This window comes from Halichoerus grypus, chromosome 8, assembly GCF_964656455.1.
Source record: "Halichoerus grypus chromosome 8, mHalGry1.hap1.1, whole genome shotgun sequence".
NCBI lineage: Eukaryota > Metazoa > Chordata > Mammalia > Carnivora > Phocidae > Halichoerus > Halichoerus grypus.
Window position 1 is genome coordinate 20537435 of NC_135719.1, and position 21321 is coordinate 20558755.

General features: G+C 38.7%; 1 protein-coding gene across 4 annotated transcripts in view; it reads left to right on the forward strand.

The window, feature by feature from the left end:
• MCTP2 (multiple C2 and transmembrane domain containing 2) overlaps window positions 1-21321 on the forward strand; it is a 245634-nt gene that overhangs the window by 145531 nt on the left and 78782 nt on the right. For all 4 annotated transcript variants that reach the window (XM_036065570.2, XM_036065572.2, XM_078078936.1 and 1 more), the window contains 3 exons: window positions 14155-14256; window positions 16668-16742; window positions 18821-18940. In XM_036065570.2, the coding sequence (XP_035921463.1) occupies window positions 14155-14256; window positions 16668-16742; window positions 18821-18940 (297 nt within the window). The remainder of the gene's footprint in view (window positions 1-14154; window positions 14257-16667; window positions 16743-18820; window positions 18941-21321) is intronic.

Consider the following 21321-nt stretch of genomic DNA (forward strand, 5'->3'; position numbering starts at 1 on the left):
TTTGTGTAATTGGTTTTCTATAATACCAACAAATTGACCCACTTACTTCCCTCCCTTCTTCCTTTATTATGTACAGTGTCTTCATGCTGTTGAGTTAGATCTAAGAAATTACCTCTGGCTAGGGGTGCCTGGGTGGCTCAGTCATTAAGTGTCTGCCTTCGGCTCCGGTCATGATCCCCAGGTCCTGGGATTGAGCCCCGCATCGGGCTCCCTGCTTGGCGGGAAGCCTGCTTCTCCCTTTCCCACTCCCCCTGCCTGTGTTCCCTCTCTCGCTGTGTCTCTCTCTGTCAAATAAATAAATAAAATCTTAAAAAAAAAAAAAGTAATTACCTCTGGCTAAATCAGGTGTGGGGTTTCTCATGCTTTGAATATCTCATGCTTTGTTGTGGGGGGCTGTCCCGTGCACTGTAGGATGTTTAGCAGATCTCTGACTTCTACCCACTAGATGTCAGGAGGACCCATCCACTCATCACTGTTGTGACAGTCAAAGATGTCTGCAGACCTTGCCAAGTGTTCTGAGGAGGGGCAGAATCACTCTCAGTGGAGAACCACTGACCTAAGTTAATGCAGTTTTCAAACCATATCTTTCAAGATGCAAGGTAGAATGATTCTATGAAAGACTTCATTTAAATGCAAGGAGCCCCCTGACCCCCTTAACTTTATTCTAGTTGCTGATAAGCAACCCATGATCTATACATTCATTTGTTTGAAGAATATTTATCGAGTATCCAGTTTATGCCAGACATTGTTCGTCGTTTTAGGTGGTAATGCTCTAACAATGACTGCGGTGAAGGTATCTTCTCTCTTGGAACTTACATTTTGTTGTAGGAGTCAGTATACAGAACAGACAAACCCACAAAAAGCAAGGCAGCATGTTAGATGGTGAAAGGTGCCCTATAGAAAGCAAAGCTCCAAGATTATGTCTGGGGAAGGGGTGCACTTCTCCATGGGCTGGCCAGGTAGGACCTCACTTCAGGGGGCATTTGAATGAGAACTTGAGGAGGTGAGAAAGAAAACCCTGTGGATATCTGGGGAGACTCTTCCAGGCAGGTAAACTTCCAAGTTCCAAGGCTCTAAGGCAGTGTGCCCTGACTGTCCCAGAAATATTGGGGTGGACAGTGTGGATGGAGTGGAGTCGCCTGGGGGAGAATCACAAATGCGGAAGGAGAAAGGACACAGGGACAGAGTGTCATGGGAGAGGGGTAAGACTCTGACGGTCTGAAAGTTTGAAGGACTTTGGCTCACTCTTAGCATCGATGGGAAGCCACAGGGAAGTTTCGAGGCAGGGAGTTCTTGATTTCGTTTACATTCTCTGTTTCTAACATTAAAGGGCTGTGGCACACAGAGAAATAAACCCAGATCTGACAGTTCTCTACCACATAAAGTGTGAAGGCAGCGTGGCCTGAGCCACGTTCTCATGAGGGGCTTAGGGGGCCCGGAATGTTGAGCTGAAGCTGTTACAGCAGCTGTTCTTCAATGTGGCTGTTTCAATTCAGACTCACTTCCGATTGTTTGACCGACACATTGGGTAAGTGATCAGATCTTGCAGAGGATCTATTTTGGCCCTTCCTGATGTTCAGTGGTCCACCTGCTACACGCACTCTCCAAAGAAATTCATTCTCTACCTCAAGTACAGATATAAATATGATAGAAAAAAATGCCATAACCCTCAGTATCCATAACAGGCAGATTTTCAGTTGCTCGTTAATTCACTGATCATTCCATTTTTGAGTAATTCTAACTTGTGATTTAGAGAGTATGTTTTCACATTTATTTAGATCTATTTTTTTCTTTATTTAATATCTATTGCATCGTGCTTAACTAACCAGCCCTGTGCGGTGCATGTATCATGTGTGAAATCATTCATTCTCTAAAAACCTAATTCGGGCTGCTTTATTATCATGGCTGTTTACAAAAGAGGAAACTGAAGTACACAAGGATCCTGCTGCTGGGACGTAGTAGAGGCTGGATTTGAAATAGGCAGTCTCATGCCCAAGCCTGGGCTCCTAAGAGGATGCTATCCCTGCCGTGGTGAGCCCCTGTTCACTAGATATGAGGCTGAAAGCAAGAACCAAGATGTGCTTCATGCTACCACTGGTCTCAGTGCAATGGAGTGTGGACAGGTAGGGCAAAGAGTTGAAGACTTGAATCTCTTGGGTGATGCCTGTGGAATGAACACAGAAGACCTGAAATGTTTTTTTTTCTCTATTGCAATATAGTTGACATTGAATGTCACATGAGTGTACAATACAGTGACGCAACAAGTCTACCACCCGTCACCAGACAACACTGTTACAAGACCATTGACTATAATCCTTATGCTGTGCCTTTCATCCCCATGATTTACTCCTTCTATAATCGGAAGCAGTGACCTCCCACTCCCTTCATCCATTTTGCCCATCCCCATTCCCCTCCCCTCTGGAGATCACCAGTTTGTTCTCTGTGCTTATGCAAGATCTAAAATATTAAGTGCTAAATAAAAGGAACAAGAAAACATAGAGCAGGAGGAATGGATTTAATTTTAGGAAGAGTTTATGAAGTGGGGAGTTTGAGCTGGCCGAGAAGGAGCCTGGTGTTGATCATGACTGGTGGGTGAGGTAAAGAAAGAAGGCCATTCCAAGCAGAGGGTAGAGCAGGAGTGGAGAAGCCGGGGGTAAGAGAAAGGCCACCTCCTGGAAACAAAGGGGCCTAAGGGGCCTGGTGCTCAGGGCAAGTGGGGAGGCTGGAGAGGGAGGACTGAGGGCCGCTCAAGAAGGGTTGAGGGAGGTTGGGGCTTATTCTGTTAGCAGGGAGAACCTGAAGGCTTTCAGCCTGGAGATGGAGATATCAGAGCAGTTGATTAGGAAGAAAGTTTTGGCTTCAGTATGAAGCAAGTTAGAGAGGAAGGGAGATTTTTCCTGGAGGGATTGGTTGAAACTCCAGAAATAAGCATCAAAGAGAGAACCCTTATATTTTATATTTTGTGCCTCTTAGGAGAAGGTCTTTATTTCTCTGCTTTTTTAATATGAGAGAGAATTATAAAAATGGAATAGTCAGTGCTCCACTGTTACCTTTATAGTATATGAAATAGTATTCAGTAATGCCTTCTTTTCTATTTAAAAACAAAAATTGTATTTCTTGGAGAAGAGTATGAATATTTTTTTTGTGTGAGAATACATTTTCTTTAATCAAGTCATACCTAAAACTTGATTTACACTTTCAGAGAAAATGCAAACTACATTTCAAAATGTCTAAGTATAAAGTATTGAATGTACTTCAACTTTTAATCTCTCTCAAAATGATAATGTGCTAAGTGCATTTCAGCCTGTTAAATAAAAAGCCTGTTCTGAATTTACTGTATCTTTTAATCAGGGTGAATGTGCTGGCTGACTATTGGCTTATTTAAAATCCATGTTCTAAAATCAGTATATTTGTTAATGCAGTGAAGTGTTCAAAGCATGTACATATGCTCAGATAATACAGAATTGAAAGAATCCAGGCCACTGGGTCATCCTTCCATGTATTTCATTTCTGTTCAAGTTTTTTAATAAAATAGTTGCTTTTTAAAGGGTTATATAGAGGGGCACATGGGTGTTCAGTCAGTTAAGTGTCTGGCTCTTGGTTTCAGCTCAGGTCATGATCTCATGGTCCTGGGATCGAGTCCCACATCAGGCTTCCTGCTCAGGGGGGAGTCTGCTTCTCCCTCTCTCTCTGCCTGCTTGTGTTCACGCTCTCTCTCAAATAAATAAATAAAATCTTAAAAAAAAAAAAAGGGTCATATAGTTATGTAAAACTTGTTACTCATGATTAAAAACAATAGAAAAATTGCAGCTGGCCTGGATTATCATCTGAAGATTTCTAATATTTGCCCATTTTCACATAACTCCAAATATCTTCTAATCAATAATATAGTAGGTATGCATTGGAAAACAGTAAACATATTTTAGAGTTTTAAGATATTTCCAGCATAGACACTATCTCTGAATTGTTATCCAATTCCATTAGATTTATTTAAACATCTATTCTCAGTTAAGGAGTCTAATTTTGTCCTGGAAATCAATCTGGGTTCTTCTCTTCCAGGACATTTCTTTTTATGCAGACATGTGTTTATCATCTCAGAAATTATGGAATGGCCCCACATAGGAAGACTTTGAAAATCAGCTTTCTGTAAAATAGGGAAAGCATCTCTCTATTTATCGTTATTTCCTAATATCTAAGAAAAAAATCATCTGTAATCTGAGGAGGTCCTACCTTTTGATCCAAGTCTGAGACCTTCTGTGCAAGCCATGCCAACACATGCAGGTGAATTCATGATCAGAAGCCCAGTCTTTGTACAGTCCTTAGCATTCTCTGTGAATCCACGTGCATAGGAACAGCTTCACTTAATTAGTTTTATGGGACAAATTTTCTATAATTGCTTGTACCAAATAAATGTCCATACACGGCTTCATTTGCATTTCCAATTAAGTATTTGCCTGTTTCACCTGTGATAGGTTTTGTATATTGTAATGGACACATTTACACAATCATATTTTTTCTTAAAGTTTGTGCTGAAATTTTGGCCACTGAAATAAATATATTTTATTTTAATATTTATGGATGTGTAGCCACCTAAAAAATTTCAAATGGCTAAAACATAAACATTCAACTCTCCTTCCTGCCTAATTCTGCTCCAAAATGTCCTTTGAAATAAAGAACGAAAGATAAAATGAGGCAAATTTGTCCATTGGCCCTGGAAACTAGGAAAGGGTGCCTTTAACATGCTGGAATTGTCACGAACCGTATGTAGTATATAACGTGGATAGGATTCAGTTAGGATGGACAGGCTAAGGGAGAAGGAATACCCCGTGGATTTCCTCTGATGTCTTGGCACAAGAAGGTAGCAAGTATAAATCTGAGCATCCTGCACATGATGGTAAATGCTGAATGGGTTAAACTTTTCTATAAAATGGAAAAACTTCTTACACTGAGTAAAAGAGTAAAATCTAGCTGCTTTGAGATCCCTCAAATTTAAACAGAAATGGATGGGCAAAAGTATTACACCTAAATGTAAGTAAGTGGTAAGTCAGAAACATGCAGAGGAGGTTATTTCATGGGTCCGAAAATGATTTCATTACCAATAAACTTAGAGCAGACATGAATCATTATGTGAATAGTTTCTCATAGAAGTATATATATATGTTAAAAATATTTGAAATACAAGAGGGACTCCTGGGTAGCTCAGTTGGTTAAGCAATTGCCTTCGGCTCAGGTCATGATCCCAGGGTCCTGAGATCGAGTCCCGCATCGGGCACCCTGCTCAGCTGGGAGTCTGCTTCTCCCTCTGCCTGCCACTCCCCCTGCTTGTGCTCTCTCTGACGAATAAATAAAATCTTTAAAAATTTTTGGAAATACAAGAAAAAATCACCAGCTTAGAAACACAAAATGATTATATTCTCTATGCAGCTTAAAAAATATCAGAAAACAAAAAACAAGGCTGTAAAGTGATGTTTCTTAAAGGCCCAATTACTTGAAAGTCCAAGTTCCATGAAGTGGATGCTGAAAGTTACAGTTCATGCACACCATCCCACAGCTACTAAATGAGACCCTGGAAAGTTCCTTTTTCGGCAGTTCTCAGATGAAGTTTTGGCATACTAACGCAGTGACTGTCAAATTTTAGAGAATAAACAGTAAGTTTGATCTAATGTAGTGTGTGTACACACACATAAATATATAAAATATTCTGTTCAAATACCCATGCAATGTGCTTAAATTTTGATCATGTTGTGGGCTCACAAATGCCTTAGTAGATTCCAAAAAGGCAGAAACTATATTGTGATCACAGTGTTGGGCAAATATAAATTAATAACAAAAATGAAACAAGTATCAAAACACTTGGTTAAAAAAAAAAAGTCCCACGTAACTAACGTAGATACCAAAACTACAGTTACAGACTTTTTAGAAATTAGCAGCAAAATACTATACATACAAGTTATGGATAAAGGCCAGAAGTATTATTCAGAGGAAATCCTTACTTTGAATGCTTTTATAATTAAACAATAAAGGTTGAAAATCAATTAAATATCACAACAAAAGATTAAGTAGAATTAAGAAAGTTAGGAATTTATGAAGATTATAAAAAGACGAAAAATGTAGAAAATATCTCATAAATCCACGTATTCGTTTCTCTAAAGCCCAGTGAAATGGAGAGGCCAGTTACAAGGCTGATGAAAAAAAGAAAAGCATATATTATTAAGAATAAGGAAATAAGAAATATGGTGATCACTGTGAAGAACATAACTAAATTTTACTGAAGAGTATGGAAGAAAACTTGAATAGGGATATACCTCGAGGGAATGTGGGTGTTACAGAGATATAAAATCTCCCCAGATTACTATAAATATAATACAGCTCCCCATTTGGAAAAATTAATGTGTAAAAATAGCAAGAAAAAATATGTTTAAAATACAGTTAGATAAACATGAATATCAGGTACTGAATTCATTCATTTTTTTTTTTAAAGATTTTATTTATTTTTTGACAGAGACAGAGAGGGAACACAAGCAGGGGGAGTGGCAGAGGGAGAGGGAGACACAGGCTTCCTGCTGAGCAGAGAGCCTGACGTGGGGCTCAATCCCAGGACCCTGGGATCATGACCTGAGCCGAAGGCAGACACTTAATGACTGAGCCACCAATGCGCCCCCTGAATTCATTCTTTAGTGAAATAATTAATAATGGAAATGTCAGAAAATAATCATCAAGTAATTCCACCCTTTTTTCCCTGCATCCTCTCCTCCAGATAAGAAAATAACAGATTCAAATTGTTTAACGAGCAAGTTTCTTTTTTCTTTTTTTTTTTTTTAAAGATTTTATTTATTTGACAGAGAGAGACACAGCGAGAGAGGGAACACAAGCAGGGAGAGTGGGAGAGGGAGAAGCAGGCTTCCCGCCGAGCAGGGAGCCCGATGCAGGGCTCGATCCCAGGACCCTGGGATCATGACCTGAGCTGAAGCAGACGCTTAATGACTGAGCCACCCAGGCGTCCCACGAGCAAGTTTCTTAAAACCTTAAGGGCCCAAGCAATTCTTACATTACTGAAATGGATTAAGGACGTAAGAGAAAATGGAAAATTTGTGACTTTATTCCCTGAGACTAGAAGAATTCTGATATCAAAAACACAGATTTAACAAAAAAGGAAATCATCTACCTTTCATGGAAGACCATGAAAGCACATTAGGAAACCGAATTGTGTAATTTATATTATTAATATATTAAGGGAGAAAAAAAACTTGGCAATTTCAACAGATGTGAAAGGGGCATTTAATAAAACTTAACATCTGTTCTTGATTATGAAAAAAATAGTCTAATAAATTAGTAATTGGTGAGTATTGCCTTACCATGATGAAGGAGATCTATCAGAAGCATCACAAACATCAGACTTACTATTGAATGATTAGAGAAATTTCAAATTTAATGAGGTTCTATGCTTTCAAGTTAAAGCTTTTTATGTCAAATCTGGCCAATGTAAAAACATAAGAAATTATATTTGAAGAAAACAATATTAGCTATCTGATGTCAGCTATCATCTATATATAAATATAAAGGAAATTAATAAACTCAGCATCTTGAAATAAGAAAAGGTCAGTGAGGTGTTAAGCAAGATCAAAATTAGGAAAAAAAGTCAGTGGCCTTACCCTTACCAGTAGGAAAACATTTAAAAAACTTAAAGCATCAAAGAGTTTAACAGCAAGAAACAAAAACAACTATAATGCTTAAGACCTATGTGAGGAAGTTCTAAAACTGTATGAAAAGACATGAAAAAAAGATGATGGAAAAGGATAAACGAAGTGATCGCTGTATAAGGGATTTTGAGAAAGTCAGTTGCTTACTCATCAGGGAAAAATGCATCAGTGTGTTGCATCGAACACAGTAACTATTTTGCCATGAATTAAAGGTCAAACAGTTGGAAGAAACTTCCTAAATAAAACTGTTAAAATGATGGGGAAGTCCTATATAAACTACTGAAAAACAGGAATGATAAAGGGAAAAAAAAATCTGAAGATGTGAACATGGTGAAAACAAAAATTTGCCGTTGTAGATTAAAACACAAGGTCAAAAATACTTGCAACGTAGAAACAAATGGATAATATCACTAACATAGAAGGTTTTTGTTTTTTAATCTGTAAGGAAGAGACAAGTTAATCTAGCAGAAAAGTTAATTCAAACAGGTGGAAATCTAAATAGCTAATAAGCATATGAGTGGCTCGTGCTTTATTCAATACTGATCATGGCGCATAAAAGTGCAGAGGATGGAGTCAGACCACCTGGGTTGGCCCCCAGTCTTGTCTCCTCATTGGCTGTGTGATTTTTGACAAGTTACTTAACCTCTCTGTCTCCATTTCTTCCTTGATGAAATGAAGATAATGATAATGTCTGCCTTGGAGGCTGCGGTGAGGATTTATGGTTTGAGGAATATGAGTGAGTACAGTAGTACACAGTACCCACTTACAGTGTAATCTGTCATCTTCATCACCCTTGTGGTAGTAACTTAAATGATCAAATTAGTGTAAGCAACTGGATTAACAAATATGGTAAAGATTTTTCATTACCAGTGATGACGAAGTACTCTCTCCAGTGCTGTTGGAGGGAACATGACTTGGTACAAGCCTCGTAGAAGGTGCTTTAAATTTTAATCCACACGTATCTCTGAGCATTTATATTCTAGGTATCTGTTTTAGAGAGGCAACTGAGCCTGGGAGAGATACAGTAATTACTCGTGGCCACACAGATGCTAAATGCCAGAAATGGGAATTGAATCTAAGTCTGGCTTCCCAGTCCTACCATGGCCCACTGTTAATAAACATAGGAAAGACAATGTTCAGTCTCATTAGTTGGAAAAAAAAAAAAAAAAGCACATACTAAAACAACCTGAGGCCATTTTCTTCCTATGAAATTGCTGTATATTAAATAAAAATGCCTGCAGTTGGCAAAGTTGCAAGGAAATGGATAGGCTTATTTACTGAGGCTAGGAGTAGAAATTAATGTCGCATTTTAGGAGGGCTTACTGGCAATACTTGGCCAAAACCACAAGAATAGGTATATCCTATGACTCAACCATTCTACCTCTAGGCATTTATTTTTGGGCATGCATCATGGACACACAAAGATAGCTATGTATAAAATCATCACAGTGTTTACAGTTAAAAATTGGAGACAGCCTTAGTGATCTACAATGAAGGATTGGTTAGTTGTAGAATCTTCATAAGGTGAAGCACTATTCCAAGTTAGATACAAGAATTTGTTATTACATTGGGGAGCGTTTCTTATGGTTTTTTTTTTTTAAATCTAAAAGACAAGTGATTAAAAAGTATGTAAATTAATATAAGACTAAAAGATACTATTTAACAAGCAATTTCTACTTGTCACTGTTCTTTACTGCTTTCTGCTGATTATTTCATAGCAACCTCTGAGATACATATAATTTTTTATTCACATTTTATGGATTAGGAAACTGACAAGCAGAGGGAGTTTTGTAACTTGTCCAAACTTATTCAGCCAATTTGAGGCAGAGTCAGAATTTGAACTCAGTTCATCTGTCTCTGAAGTCCCAAATTTTATCCAATACACTATGATCCTATTTTCACAAGATAAAGAAATATAAATGTACATTAAAAACTAGAGATGTGTGTTTACTTGCTTAAAGTAATATAATATTGTAAAAGTGTTTTTAAACCATTTTTATAAATTTTACACAATTCTTATAATTAATATATATTACTTTTGGAAGATAGCTTATATTTTAGAGAGAGGAGTTGATAAATGCTGGGTACACCAACGTTTTCTGCCATTTCCAAGGTTCAGAGCTGGGTGTTGGGTGGGATGGATGGCCTTGGAAGAGAGGAGGGGTGGGATATAAGTGGTGAGGGTCTGGGGTAATGAATTCAATACCATCTCCACTGGCTGGTGGTTGACTTTGTGTCCGGGCAAATAATAACCTTGTGGGCATTGTAATTTCCCATGCTGTTTGCCATTCATGCCATTGGAAGCAGGCGTGCTTCCAAGTAGGGCTATGAATGTGAATCAGTACCAAGTAAAGAGTATTTATTTTCCTCTTACCCAGCCTCATGTCTGTCCTCTTCATTTTTATTGGAGAGTCATTTTGTCTGTGCATCAGCTGAGACCAACTGTTGTATTGTGATGTTGTCACATTAAAGTATTTCCCCCTTTGCATGGAAAGAAAAGTGTCTGATTAGCAGCATGCTTTATACCCAGATGTTCTCTACTTTTTCACATGAGGGTCAAGCTGGGGGGAATCAGCAGGACTCTTCAGTTTGGATTTTGCTCTTAAATATGTATCATCCCTCCCTAAACCAATTGATGGATTTGTTCATGCATATTGATTCTGATTAACTTTTCTATTGCATCAGTTGGTAACTGGTCACATCAAGGAAATTTATAGCAAAGCATAATAATGATAATTCTTTAAAGAGAGTTCGAGATGAGAAAACGATTTTGTTCCCTGTTCCACATAACCAACTTCTGTTATACACTGATTTAAAAAAATCCTGTCTTTTAAAAAATGAATGTAGTATCTTTTTGACTAAAAATTAGTTTATTCACCCAACTTCTTAAAAGTTACTCATATTTACAATGCTAAAGCATATTTAAGAAGATTTAAAATTCTTTTAAGTAGGAAAAAAAATTGAATAGTTTAAAGATGATTTCAGGTCAGATTAAAATCTAAACCAGACTATCTTCTCTGTAACTTGTCCTCTGGCTCCAGAATCCTGAATCATTACTCAGAAACAGACTTCCTGTACCTTTGTATTCAATGGCTCATTTAACCAGGAATTAACTGTTAGCATGTGCTTGATAAAAGCTTTCTGATAGATATATTGTTCATGAAAAGAAAGGGACATGCAAATGCCCATTTCCCTGATTGTTGAAGTCAGATTTCTAATTAGATAAAATCTCTATTACTGTTCTGCAGAGGTGCCTTCCCCAAATGATTGCCTAATATCTGTGCTCCTCACCTGTGAATAGGCGAGCATGCAAAAATGTGTGTGGTAGTCAATCTGAAAAATTTTCTCGTAACAGATTAAAGACATTGTCTATTATTTTATTCAGTGACCCTTATCTTGGAGTGAACCTAAATCATCCCAGATGTCAACTCAAGAAGACACTCCAAATGAACTTAGAGACCTCTTTTTGTCACAAATCGAAAACTGTATCATTCCTTTTTGCCTTGATCAACAGAGACCTAAAACTTAAGCTTAGGTCTTAATTTAAGTGACTATCTCATACCTAAAAGACGAAAGTATATATAGATTCTTGGCTCTAAATTTTCTTTTGGCTGTGTTTTAGCTGCCCTACTATTTAATAGAGGTTTTATAATCATAAACTGCCAGAGATGATTTTCTGTGTTCTTTTTTTTTTTTTTTAAGATTTTATTTATTTATTTGTCACAGAGAGAGAGAGCATAAGCAGGGGGAGCTGCAGGCAGAGGGAGAAGCAGGCTCCCTGTTGAGCAAGGAGCCCGATGCGGGACTCGATCCCAGGACCCTGGGACCATGACCTGAGCGAAAGGCAGATGCTTAACTGACTGAGCCACCCAGGCGTCCCGATTTTCTGTGTCTAGGTATAAATGATAAACATAATTCTCTTGACAGGAAAAATATGGTGAACTTCTCTTTTCTGTTATATAGATGCTGCCATACGGCAGTTTGGCAAGTTGAGATGTTACAGAACTTTTTATCCTGTATTCTTGTGTTGGAAGTTCAGTTATATAAAGACTGAAAAATGAAAATCTTTTAAAAATAGTCCCTTTGATTATTATTTCGGTGTTTAATTATAATACTAAATACTGAAATACATTGACCTGCTCTTAACTTAAACGTATCCCAATACAAAGTAGGATATTTCCTCTTTCCGTTCCTTTTTCCCTTTTCCCAAAAGATACTCCTTATAGCAGACTGACTGAGAAATTGGAATCAACCAAATGTTCATCAAAAGAATTAATAAATTGATAAATTCATATTCTGAATATTCTGTAGCAATTTAAAGAAAAGCAGATCTGTATACTACATACACATTATCAAATCACATTGATAGATACAAAGTGAGGTTGCAAAATACAGTTTCACACAGGCAAAAAATTTAAATTACTTTTTCAAGGATTTATTGATGAATATAAATTCTCAATACAGATTTAGGAAGAATACATGCCAAATGCCTATCTAATTTCTATGCAGGGAAGGAATTGGGATATTTGTGGAAGTTCAAAGGGACTTTTTTTTTCCTGTAATTTTTCAAACTTTTTACAAATGTGTAAACTTGGAATTGACAAGTTTTAAGAAAATATTATATGAAAGTACCCAACATGAATAGCCTATGCTATATCTCTAGCTTTAATAACTGATTTAATGTCCCTGGGTGGATTCTGTGTTTTGCTGACACAATACTAGGACATTGAAAAAGAGGAAAAGATCATTTACAAAAAATCAAAAACTAAAAAAAAAAAAAATTACTATAAAATATATTTTTTTCTACTGATACCTCATGTTCTTCTGTTGACCTTTCCTAACCCTTAAGAAATCATGGAAATTTTAAGATAACAGTACAATGACTGTGGGTTGAGGCACAGCTAAGTTGGACTGAAGTCAGGTTGGCAAATTGTCATGCTGTTTTTGTATTTATTTCTTTCAACTTTAACACCCACAATTTATTAAGTGAGACTGTGGATAAAAGAGGAAGCTCAGAATCCTGTTTGGACACCGTTTAGGAAGGAAACCAGGTCTTTATGGGGCACCCCCTTCCTCTTAGCCACTGGCCAGGAAAACCATCTTTCTGTTTAAAACCTATTCAATCTGAGAGGTGGGGTGACTTTGGGAAGGAAGGTGACCTCTCCCTTGTAAAGTGGAATGGCTCTGTTTCCCCCATGACTGATGCAACTCATTTCCACCACTGTTTATAAGAACACTTGTGCTGAATGCTTGTAGTGACAGAAATAGTCAGTTAAAATATGGCTCAAATTTCATGCCCTCAAATTTCCTACGTTATTTCAAATCTTTGATCATTATAATCTCAAGTGGAGCTTTTGGTTAGTTCCAAGTTTTGCTGATGTCCTTTGGGAGTTAACAGGGATGCTTCTTATAAGCCAGAAGTTTAATCAAGGCATAGACTGTAATCGTAAAAGCATGGCTGCTCTCGAATCTGGAAAGAGAAGGCCTTGATGGGACCCACATCATTTCCAAAATGGTACAGGAGCTATTTTTCTGGGATGCCTTACATGTTGGGGTCCACTGGCAGATTAGGGTGTGGAAGTGATGTGACCTACTGGCTGAGAGAGGACATCAGAGGAACTTGCTTATTTTGAAAACTTCTCAGCGTTTTGTGCATTGTAAATATCTTTGGATTTTGACCTCAGCTTCAGCTACGCTCATGGATTTAATTTGCATTGCTCCATGGCTGTGAAACACTGACTATCTTAGTAAAATCAGTTCCTTTATTCATTTCTTAAAAAAAATATTTTAATGATCTCTTTATTTTGGGGTAATTTTAGATTTATAGGAAAGTTACTAGGATAATCTAGAGTTCCTAGATACCCCTCACCTTGTTTCCCCTAATGTTAACTCTTCACATTGCCATGGTACATTTACAAAACTAAAAAAAGAAAACAGACATTGTGCATTACTGTTCACTAAACTTTGGTCTTTATTTGGATATTACCAGTTTTTCCATTAATGTCCTTTTTCTGTTCTGGGATCCAGCCCAGGGTACCACATCGTATTTAATCATCTTATCTCCTTCTGTCTTCTGAATTGTGACAGCTTCCGAGTCTTTCCTTTTTCCCATGACCTTGGCAGTCTTGAGAAGTACTGGCCAGGAATTTTGTAGAATATTTATCATTTTTAATAAATGAAAATGTATAACTTCTGGGATTTTTGAAGGAAAGCCCATGTAGACCTGCTAATAATTTGTACCACTGATTTTCCATTAATAACCGTTTCAGCCTGTTGGTTGTTACTTTATCTTCTTATCAGTTATAACAGTATTCTAGAATTTAAAGTTGATGTATGATGGGTTTAATATTTGCTGAATAGCTGCTTTATCTGTGTGTGTATTGTATGGTCTCAACTTTGCCCGTTCAGTTTAAACCTCCTAGAAAGTTGATATTTTATCTATTGTTTATGACAGATTCGAGATGGACAACCAAATTGCTACGTGTTGAAGAATAAAGATTTAGAACAAGCTTTTAAAGGAGCTATTTACTTGGAGATGGACCTCATATATAATCCGGTAAGTCTAGCTGGGCCGGCCATACCTCCCAGGTTCTCTGTACCTAAAGTAAAAGATGACCAGCCTGGCAATACTCAAATCTCAAATACCTGTAAAATGTTTCACACATATTGCAGCTAGAGAGAGAGAACAGGGTTTTCAACCTCAGCTATAAAATCTGTGAGGGACAATTCAGTTTTCAACTGGTATTAATCCCCTTGAGCCAGTAGAAATGACGGTGTTTAATTTCCAGCGCATCTAAATGTCAAGGAAAAAAAAATAAAAATAAAAAAATAAAAGGAGAAATTAGTTTGCTTTATTTCCGATAATCTTCTCGAAGGCCACAGTTGGTGTCAGACAGAGGTATTTTCAAGCCCCTGACATGTAATTTAGTTCTTACAATAGATGTCCTGCTATCCAACGCTATGAAGAGAAGTAGTTACTCATCTGGAAGCTACAGTTAAAGGAGGAATTTTTAAAACCTGTCTTCAACCTTCAGTTTAATATAAAATATGTAAATACTCATTTGCCAATCTTTAGCTATGGGCATAAAATCTGTTTTTTATACCATGGATTTATTATGTTTAGTTTTATAACCTATTCCTTGCATAAATATACTCATAACATCTATAATAATACCTAGTTTCAGGTTTTTTAAAAAAAATTTTTTTTTTTAAAGATTTTATTTATTTATTTGACAGAGAGATAGAGAGAGAACACAAGTAGGCAGAGAAGCAGGCAGAGGGAGAGGGAGAAGCAGGCTCCCCGCAGAGCAGGGAGCCCGATGCGGGACTCGATCCCAGGACCCTGGGATCATGACCTGAGCCGAAGGCAGCCGCTTAACCGACTGAGCCACCCAGGCGCCCCTCAGGTTTTTTTTAAAGTGGAGATCTACTTTAAAGATACACAACAATCTGAAGATAGAATTTTCCAGACTGTTTTTTTTTTCATAAAATCATTACCTCAATATCTTTTTAGGGACTGACCTTTATCAAGGCTTTCTAGAGCAACACAAATTTCAAGTCTTCTGGTCCATGCTTGGATTTCAGTGATTTGTATGATACTTGATTAAAATATGGAATTATAATAATGGACAAAACCATCAAAAACAAGATTGGGAGTTAGCAACAGTTGATGCTCGGTAGGCATGTGATTTGATTGTTGTGAGCAGAGATTCCTTAGCATGCAGAGGAATGGCCTACTTAGCCGTGACCATGCATATGCCATAGTATCAGCAGCAGGTTCCAGAAAGGAAAAGGAGAGCGCAGGTTAATCCAGTCAGCGGTATAAATGAATGTAGGGTAATGGAGCTTTTACAGTAATTATAAGAATGGCTGCCATTTAGTGGCCACCTACAATGGGCCGGGCTCTGACATTATTGCATTTAATCCTCACAATAAACCTGGTAAATAGGTATCATTAATGCCATTTTATGATGAGCAAATGGAGTTAGAGAACTGATTTACTAATAAATGAATGAGTCAGCATACAGATCCAGATCTTTCTGATTCTGCGATGATTCCTATGCTACCCTGCTTCTTGTTTAGTGTATTTAAGAAATTATTCATAAAGTCAATGGCAGGATCATTTTTATGTTTTTAGTCTCCAGTCTGGAGGTGGTGGTGTTACTTCCCTCGTTCTTCCCATTGAGTTCGCTTTCCCTTCAAGGAAATCCTCTGTGCATCTTGTACCACCGATGGCCCTTCATTTCCTGTTTTCTTCGAGCAAGCACTTGTATATAGTCTATGCACACAGGTAAAACCTGAGTTTTAGGGAAGGCTTAACCAAGAAAATATGTCAGTTGTTTCATTTTCCAGTTGTCCATCCTATGGAGTGGAGAGGGACTTGAATTTTATTCTTTGAGCTTTTCCTCAGTACGGTGACTGGGACAAGCCACTAAATCTCTCTGAGCCTCAGTTTATTCCCCATAAAATGGGTCTCAAATAACTCATCTACTTATTTTTCCATAGAATTGAGAGGAAATGAGATTCTCTGTGGAAAGATGTTTTTATAAGCAGGAAACAGATTTTCACAGACAATGTATTATTGGTGAAAATATTGTTCAAAACCTTGATGGGAAGGAAGTTTTATTTCTTAGAAACTGGTTCCAGAGCCTCCTGAACTCAACCTCCTCAGTGCTTTAAAATACCTCCATTGATTGGCAAAGTGGATACAACACTCTTGGGGTCTCCTGGATCCAGTCTGACCTACCCAAGTGTGCTGGTGAAATGAGATACCCAGGAACACACGCAAAGCTCAGGGGTGTCCTCCATGTGTCCCCCCATCGCTCTGCTCCTGGCCAAAGGCCCTTGGCCCTAGGGTCAGAAGATACTGGTTTCCAAGTTCTTCCCAGTCATTAACAAGAAAAAGAGAAGAATGAAGTCCATTTAAATGTTGCCCCTCCCCCCTTTTAAACAATGCTGTCTTTCTAGGTCAAAGCAAGTATTAGGACCTTTACTCCCAGAGAAAAGCGCTTTGTTGAAGATACCCGCAAGCTGTCCAAGAAGGTAGGTGGGTACAGTAAACAGGCTCTGTGGTACACTCAGCACTGGAAGTGCTTAATTGTCCTTACTTAGCATCTCTCCCTGCCTCCCTCTTCCCCTCCCTTCCTTCTCCTCCCCCTCCCCTCCCTTCCGTCCTTCCTCCTATCTTACTTCCTTTCTTCCTCCCACCACCCTTCTCCTCCCCCCATCACCTTTCTCCATCCCTGCCTCCTCCTCTTCCCTCTCCCTTTTTCTCTCTCTCTCTCTCTCCCCCTCTCCCTCCCTCCCTCTTCTTCCCTCTCCCTCCCTCTCTCTCTGTCTCCACCCCCACCCCGCCTTCTCCCAGCTTCTCCCCATCTCCACTCCTCCCTCCACCTCTCCTCATCTGTCCCAGAACAAGGACCAAAGTCAGCAGGATAAGAAGAAAAAGACTGAAAACACAGATGTTGGATGAAGTAGAAGGTGTCAGCCCTCCATTCATCTCCTGAGTCATTCTGTCTCAGGATGTCAAGGAACATTCCTAGTGTCAGCTCTGTAGATTCTCTGACTTGGCTCTCCCTGCTAGCCTCAATCAGTTAAGGCCCTTTCCGCCTCTGTCCTAACAAGGTCTCAGGGAGGTGCTATGCCCAGGGAGGCCTTAACTTCCTCAGCCCAGTGGATCTTAGGGGCATCTAGCCTCGAGGTCCCCCATGCTGCTCCTACCACTATTGTCTAAATATTTGGAATGTGTTGGCATTTTACCTCATTCTGAGTTAACTGTCTCCCTCTGCCTGTTTCCCTTAATTCCTCACTCATCAGTTTAACAAAAAGGGATGATCTGGGCCCAGTAGGGGAAGTTTTGCATTTTTTTTTAACATGACCTTTATGTTTCTTTTCAGAGTCCCTCCCTGTCTTATTCATAAGCAGTCCAGGATTTCACTCTGTACCTATTGTCCCTCTTCAGTTGTGTAACAAAGAACAAAGTGTCCCCTTTTTAAAGTGTTTATTACTTCCACGACTTCCTGTGGGGTGAGCAGCTGTGGATGACACAAAGCAGTTAAATATAAATGCATCTCCTCATCCTTTTGTTTCCCATGAACTTCTGGGCACACTTGGGAAGGGCCTGGAATGTGTTCTGAAGGGAGCATCCCAATGTTTTGTTTTGGTCTGCCATAACATTGAGTGTAATATTTATTTGGTGTAATCTGAGTAAACGTCTTTTATTATTATTATTACTGCCTTGTGCCCTATTTATTCGAAAGTTAAAACCTGAGTTGAAGTAGGTGGGGTAATTGCTTTGCAAACAAGTTGAAATGAATCTGCCTACAACTGGGAAAAAAAAAGACGTTTCCTTTGCCAAGCAGGACCTCCGCATGGGGTGGCTTTGGGCTCTGGAGCTCCAGGGGATTTGGGGTCTGTTAGGATCTTCCCTATGTGCCCTTCACCACGGTGTGTCTGCAGATTTTTACACAGTTGAAGCTTGTGCTTATGATGCAGGTACTTGAGATCACTTACTATGTGGCAGGCACTTTTCAAAGGCCCTCAATTTTCTTCACTGTCTACAGGGTGAATACTAAAATCAACCCCATCGTATAAGACAAGAGAGGTTAGGAAACTGGTTGGAGGTTGCACAGCTAGGAGGTGGGAGAGCTGGGTTCTCCTCCCACAATTAGACTTTCCTGTAGACTTTATCTTCTGGACTACATGAGCTAGAATACTTGGACATCTAGTTTCTGCAAAAATCCATCCATTTCCTTCTAAACTAAACAATATAGACTCTCTCTTTCTCTTTCTCTTTTTCTTACACACACACACACTCTCACACACGCATACCGAATGCCCTGCTGCTATAGCTTTTACCAGCTCAGTTTTGTCCTGAATATTATTGAAACAGGCTATTCTCCATCAAAAGAGCTACAAAGTACATTGTATTTTTTTCCTTCCATGGTTGATGGTGTTTTAAAAAGAATTTTAGAAGAAGCATTAGGATTTTTCCTTTCTATTATTTTTTTTTAATTGGCAGCTATGCAAAATGTAATTTAAATGACTGAGCTGCCTGATCTAAAGAGACTATTTGGAGTATTTAAATCCAGTTCCTTGTTTTCCATTTTTTTTTTTATTAGATCTTATCAAGGGATATAGACCGTGTGAAAAGAATCACCATGGCAATGTGGAATACAATACAGTTCCTTAAAAGCTGCTTCCAGTGGGAATCCACGTTGAGAAGTGCTGTTGCATTCGTGGTAAGCCTCGATTTTATGTTCAAATTATTTGTTTCTGAGTCCCAAATCCAAATGCAGATGAGTTTTATTTTACTGACATGAAGCAGAGTAATACACATTCAACATAGCTGAAGTTCACACCTGTAAGGAAACTTTAAAATATAAATGGGAGATGAACCATGAGAGACTATGGACTCTAAGAAACAAACTGAGGGTTCTAGAGGGGAGGGGGTGGGGGGATAGGCTAGCCTGGTGATGGGTATTAAAGAGGGCACATTCTGCACGGAGCACTGGGTGTTATATGCAAACAATGAATCATGGAACGCTACATCAAAAACTAATGATGTAATGTATGGTGATTAACATAATAAGATAAAATTTAAAAAAACCACTTCTATTATTTAACTGAAAAAAAAATATAAATGGTATCCATTCATCTTTCTTACATATATTACAGCATAGATGAATATATAGATGTCTAAGACTGTACTTACATCAGATTTTCCCTTGGAAATCCCTTAAATTACCCAAATCTTACTCATATACTATCACTCAGTAAGTTTAAGAGACCTAAGTTCTGTATTTTTGTAAATTTTTTTTTCACTCAAAAATGTGTCTTTATACACGGTGGTTATTATTATATTACCTGTGTCTGCATAGTCATTCCACTGTGTCTGTTTCTCTCCCTCTGTCCCAGTGAATGCCAGGACTTTTTGAGAAAATGATGGTTGAAAACTCACATGATGAAATTGCTCTAATTTATGTTTTAAGTAAATCTTCACAAACTTTGATATAAAAACATTGATTCATATCAAACCACTTGTGTCACATGACAAGGTGACCCAACACCACGTAAGAGAGTGACTAATGTACATGAGATGCACTCTTCCTTCTCTCTGATAATGCTGACCCATCCTTAAGAGCGAAATAAAATCACACAATCTCAGAAGAGCTGCAGGAGATCTCAGAATCACCTAACGTAACCGCTGAGGGTCCAGGAATCTTGTAGGGACTTGGAAGTTGGTGCCATGCCCTCACCTTATGGTTCTGGGCACCCTCCGCCATTTGTAAAAGGACTTGTTCTTGAAGAGATTGGTAGTGTCAGACGTGGAAGGAGAAATCAAATCTCTCAACTGCTCATCTTGTCCCTTTTTTTTATCATGCTATTAATCTTTGTACTGGGCAAAGATCACAATAAGGCCTAATAGGATGTGTGAGTGGTTCTGAGTCATGATCTTCGGTAAATCATGAATCTTCTGTCACTGTTTTTTTGTTTTTGTTTCTGTTTTTGTGTTTTAATTGTCAATGTTCTCTCCTACCTCACAGGCACATCCTCATTAAATTTTTTTTTTTTTTAAATCAGCCTAAGATGTCAGCGGGTTCACGGTCACTCCCATCCTTACTCCTTATTACACAAACAAGTATATCAGCTCCACAAGAGGCTTTTTCTTTGCCATGGAGAACATTCTGTTCGGTTTCATTAATTTTAGATTTTCATCGCTTCAAGATGTAGAGGGCCTATGATGGCTGTGACCTGGACTTTTAATATACTTTTTCTTTGGTCTGGAATTGCTAAAAACAATTGGCCTTAATAAGAACATTAGTAAAAATGCTAGTAATCCATATCTGTCTTGTCTTGGCATTTATTCATCTGCTTCCCTTTCTTATAACATTCTCCACTGGGGACCTCATGTGTTGCCTTCCTCTTCAGCCTCCCCACCTCCACTTCCCACCTGAATTCTCTTCAGAAACTTTCCACGGAATGTTCTCTTGTGATTCTGGGCAAAAAAGGAAAGTCAACACAATTGGTGGCTTCTTTCAGTCAGCACCCCAGCCAGCCCCTGTGAGGAGAAGAGGATTTCCTCTTTCTTGAGCTTAATTTCTGGCACCGTGATTTTTAGAAAAACAGAGCTCCATTGCACTGGCTTATGTAGGAGAATGACAGAAATGATTAATGGGCCGCTGGCCTGATCTGAAGAAAGATTAGAACAAATGAATAGAAATAGGTTGTCTACTAGAGGGGGCTTCTGAATGGGAAGGGAGCCTTGACAGTGGGTCCTTGCATGCGTCCGTCCTGGGGGCACCATGCCAGGAAACGCGCTCCCAGGCTAGCAGACGCAGGCGGCCACTTCATCCTTTCAAATCACTATGGCCCCCCAAAGGGAAGATAAAGATGATGCTCTCCTTGCTGGTTGTCCACAGTGTGATTTTTGCAAGGGTTTGTGAGCCTGGGGGAGTCTCCACTGCATGTGTGTATTTATTGGGGGACATTTCCCAGTGGACATCACTGAAAAAAATGCAGTCAATTTAGGAATGATACATGCATGAACCTTTTCTGTGAAGGTACTAGAATGAGGAGTGCTCCCTTAAAGGCATTTAGTTTTCAGTTTTAATTTGAAATG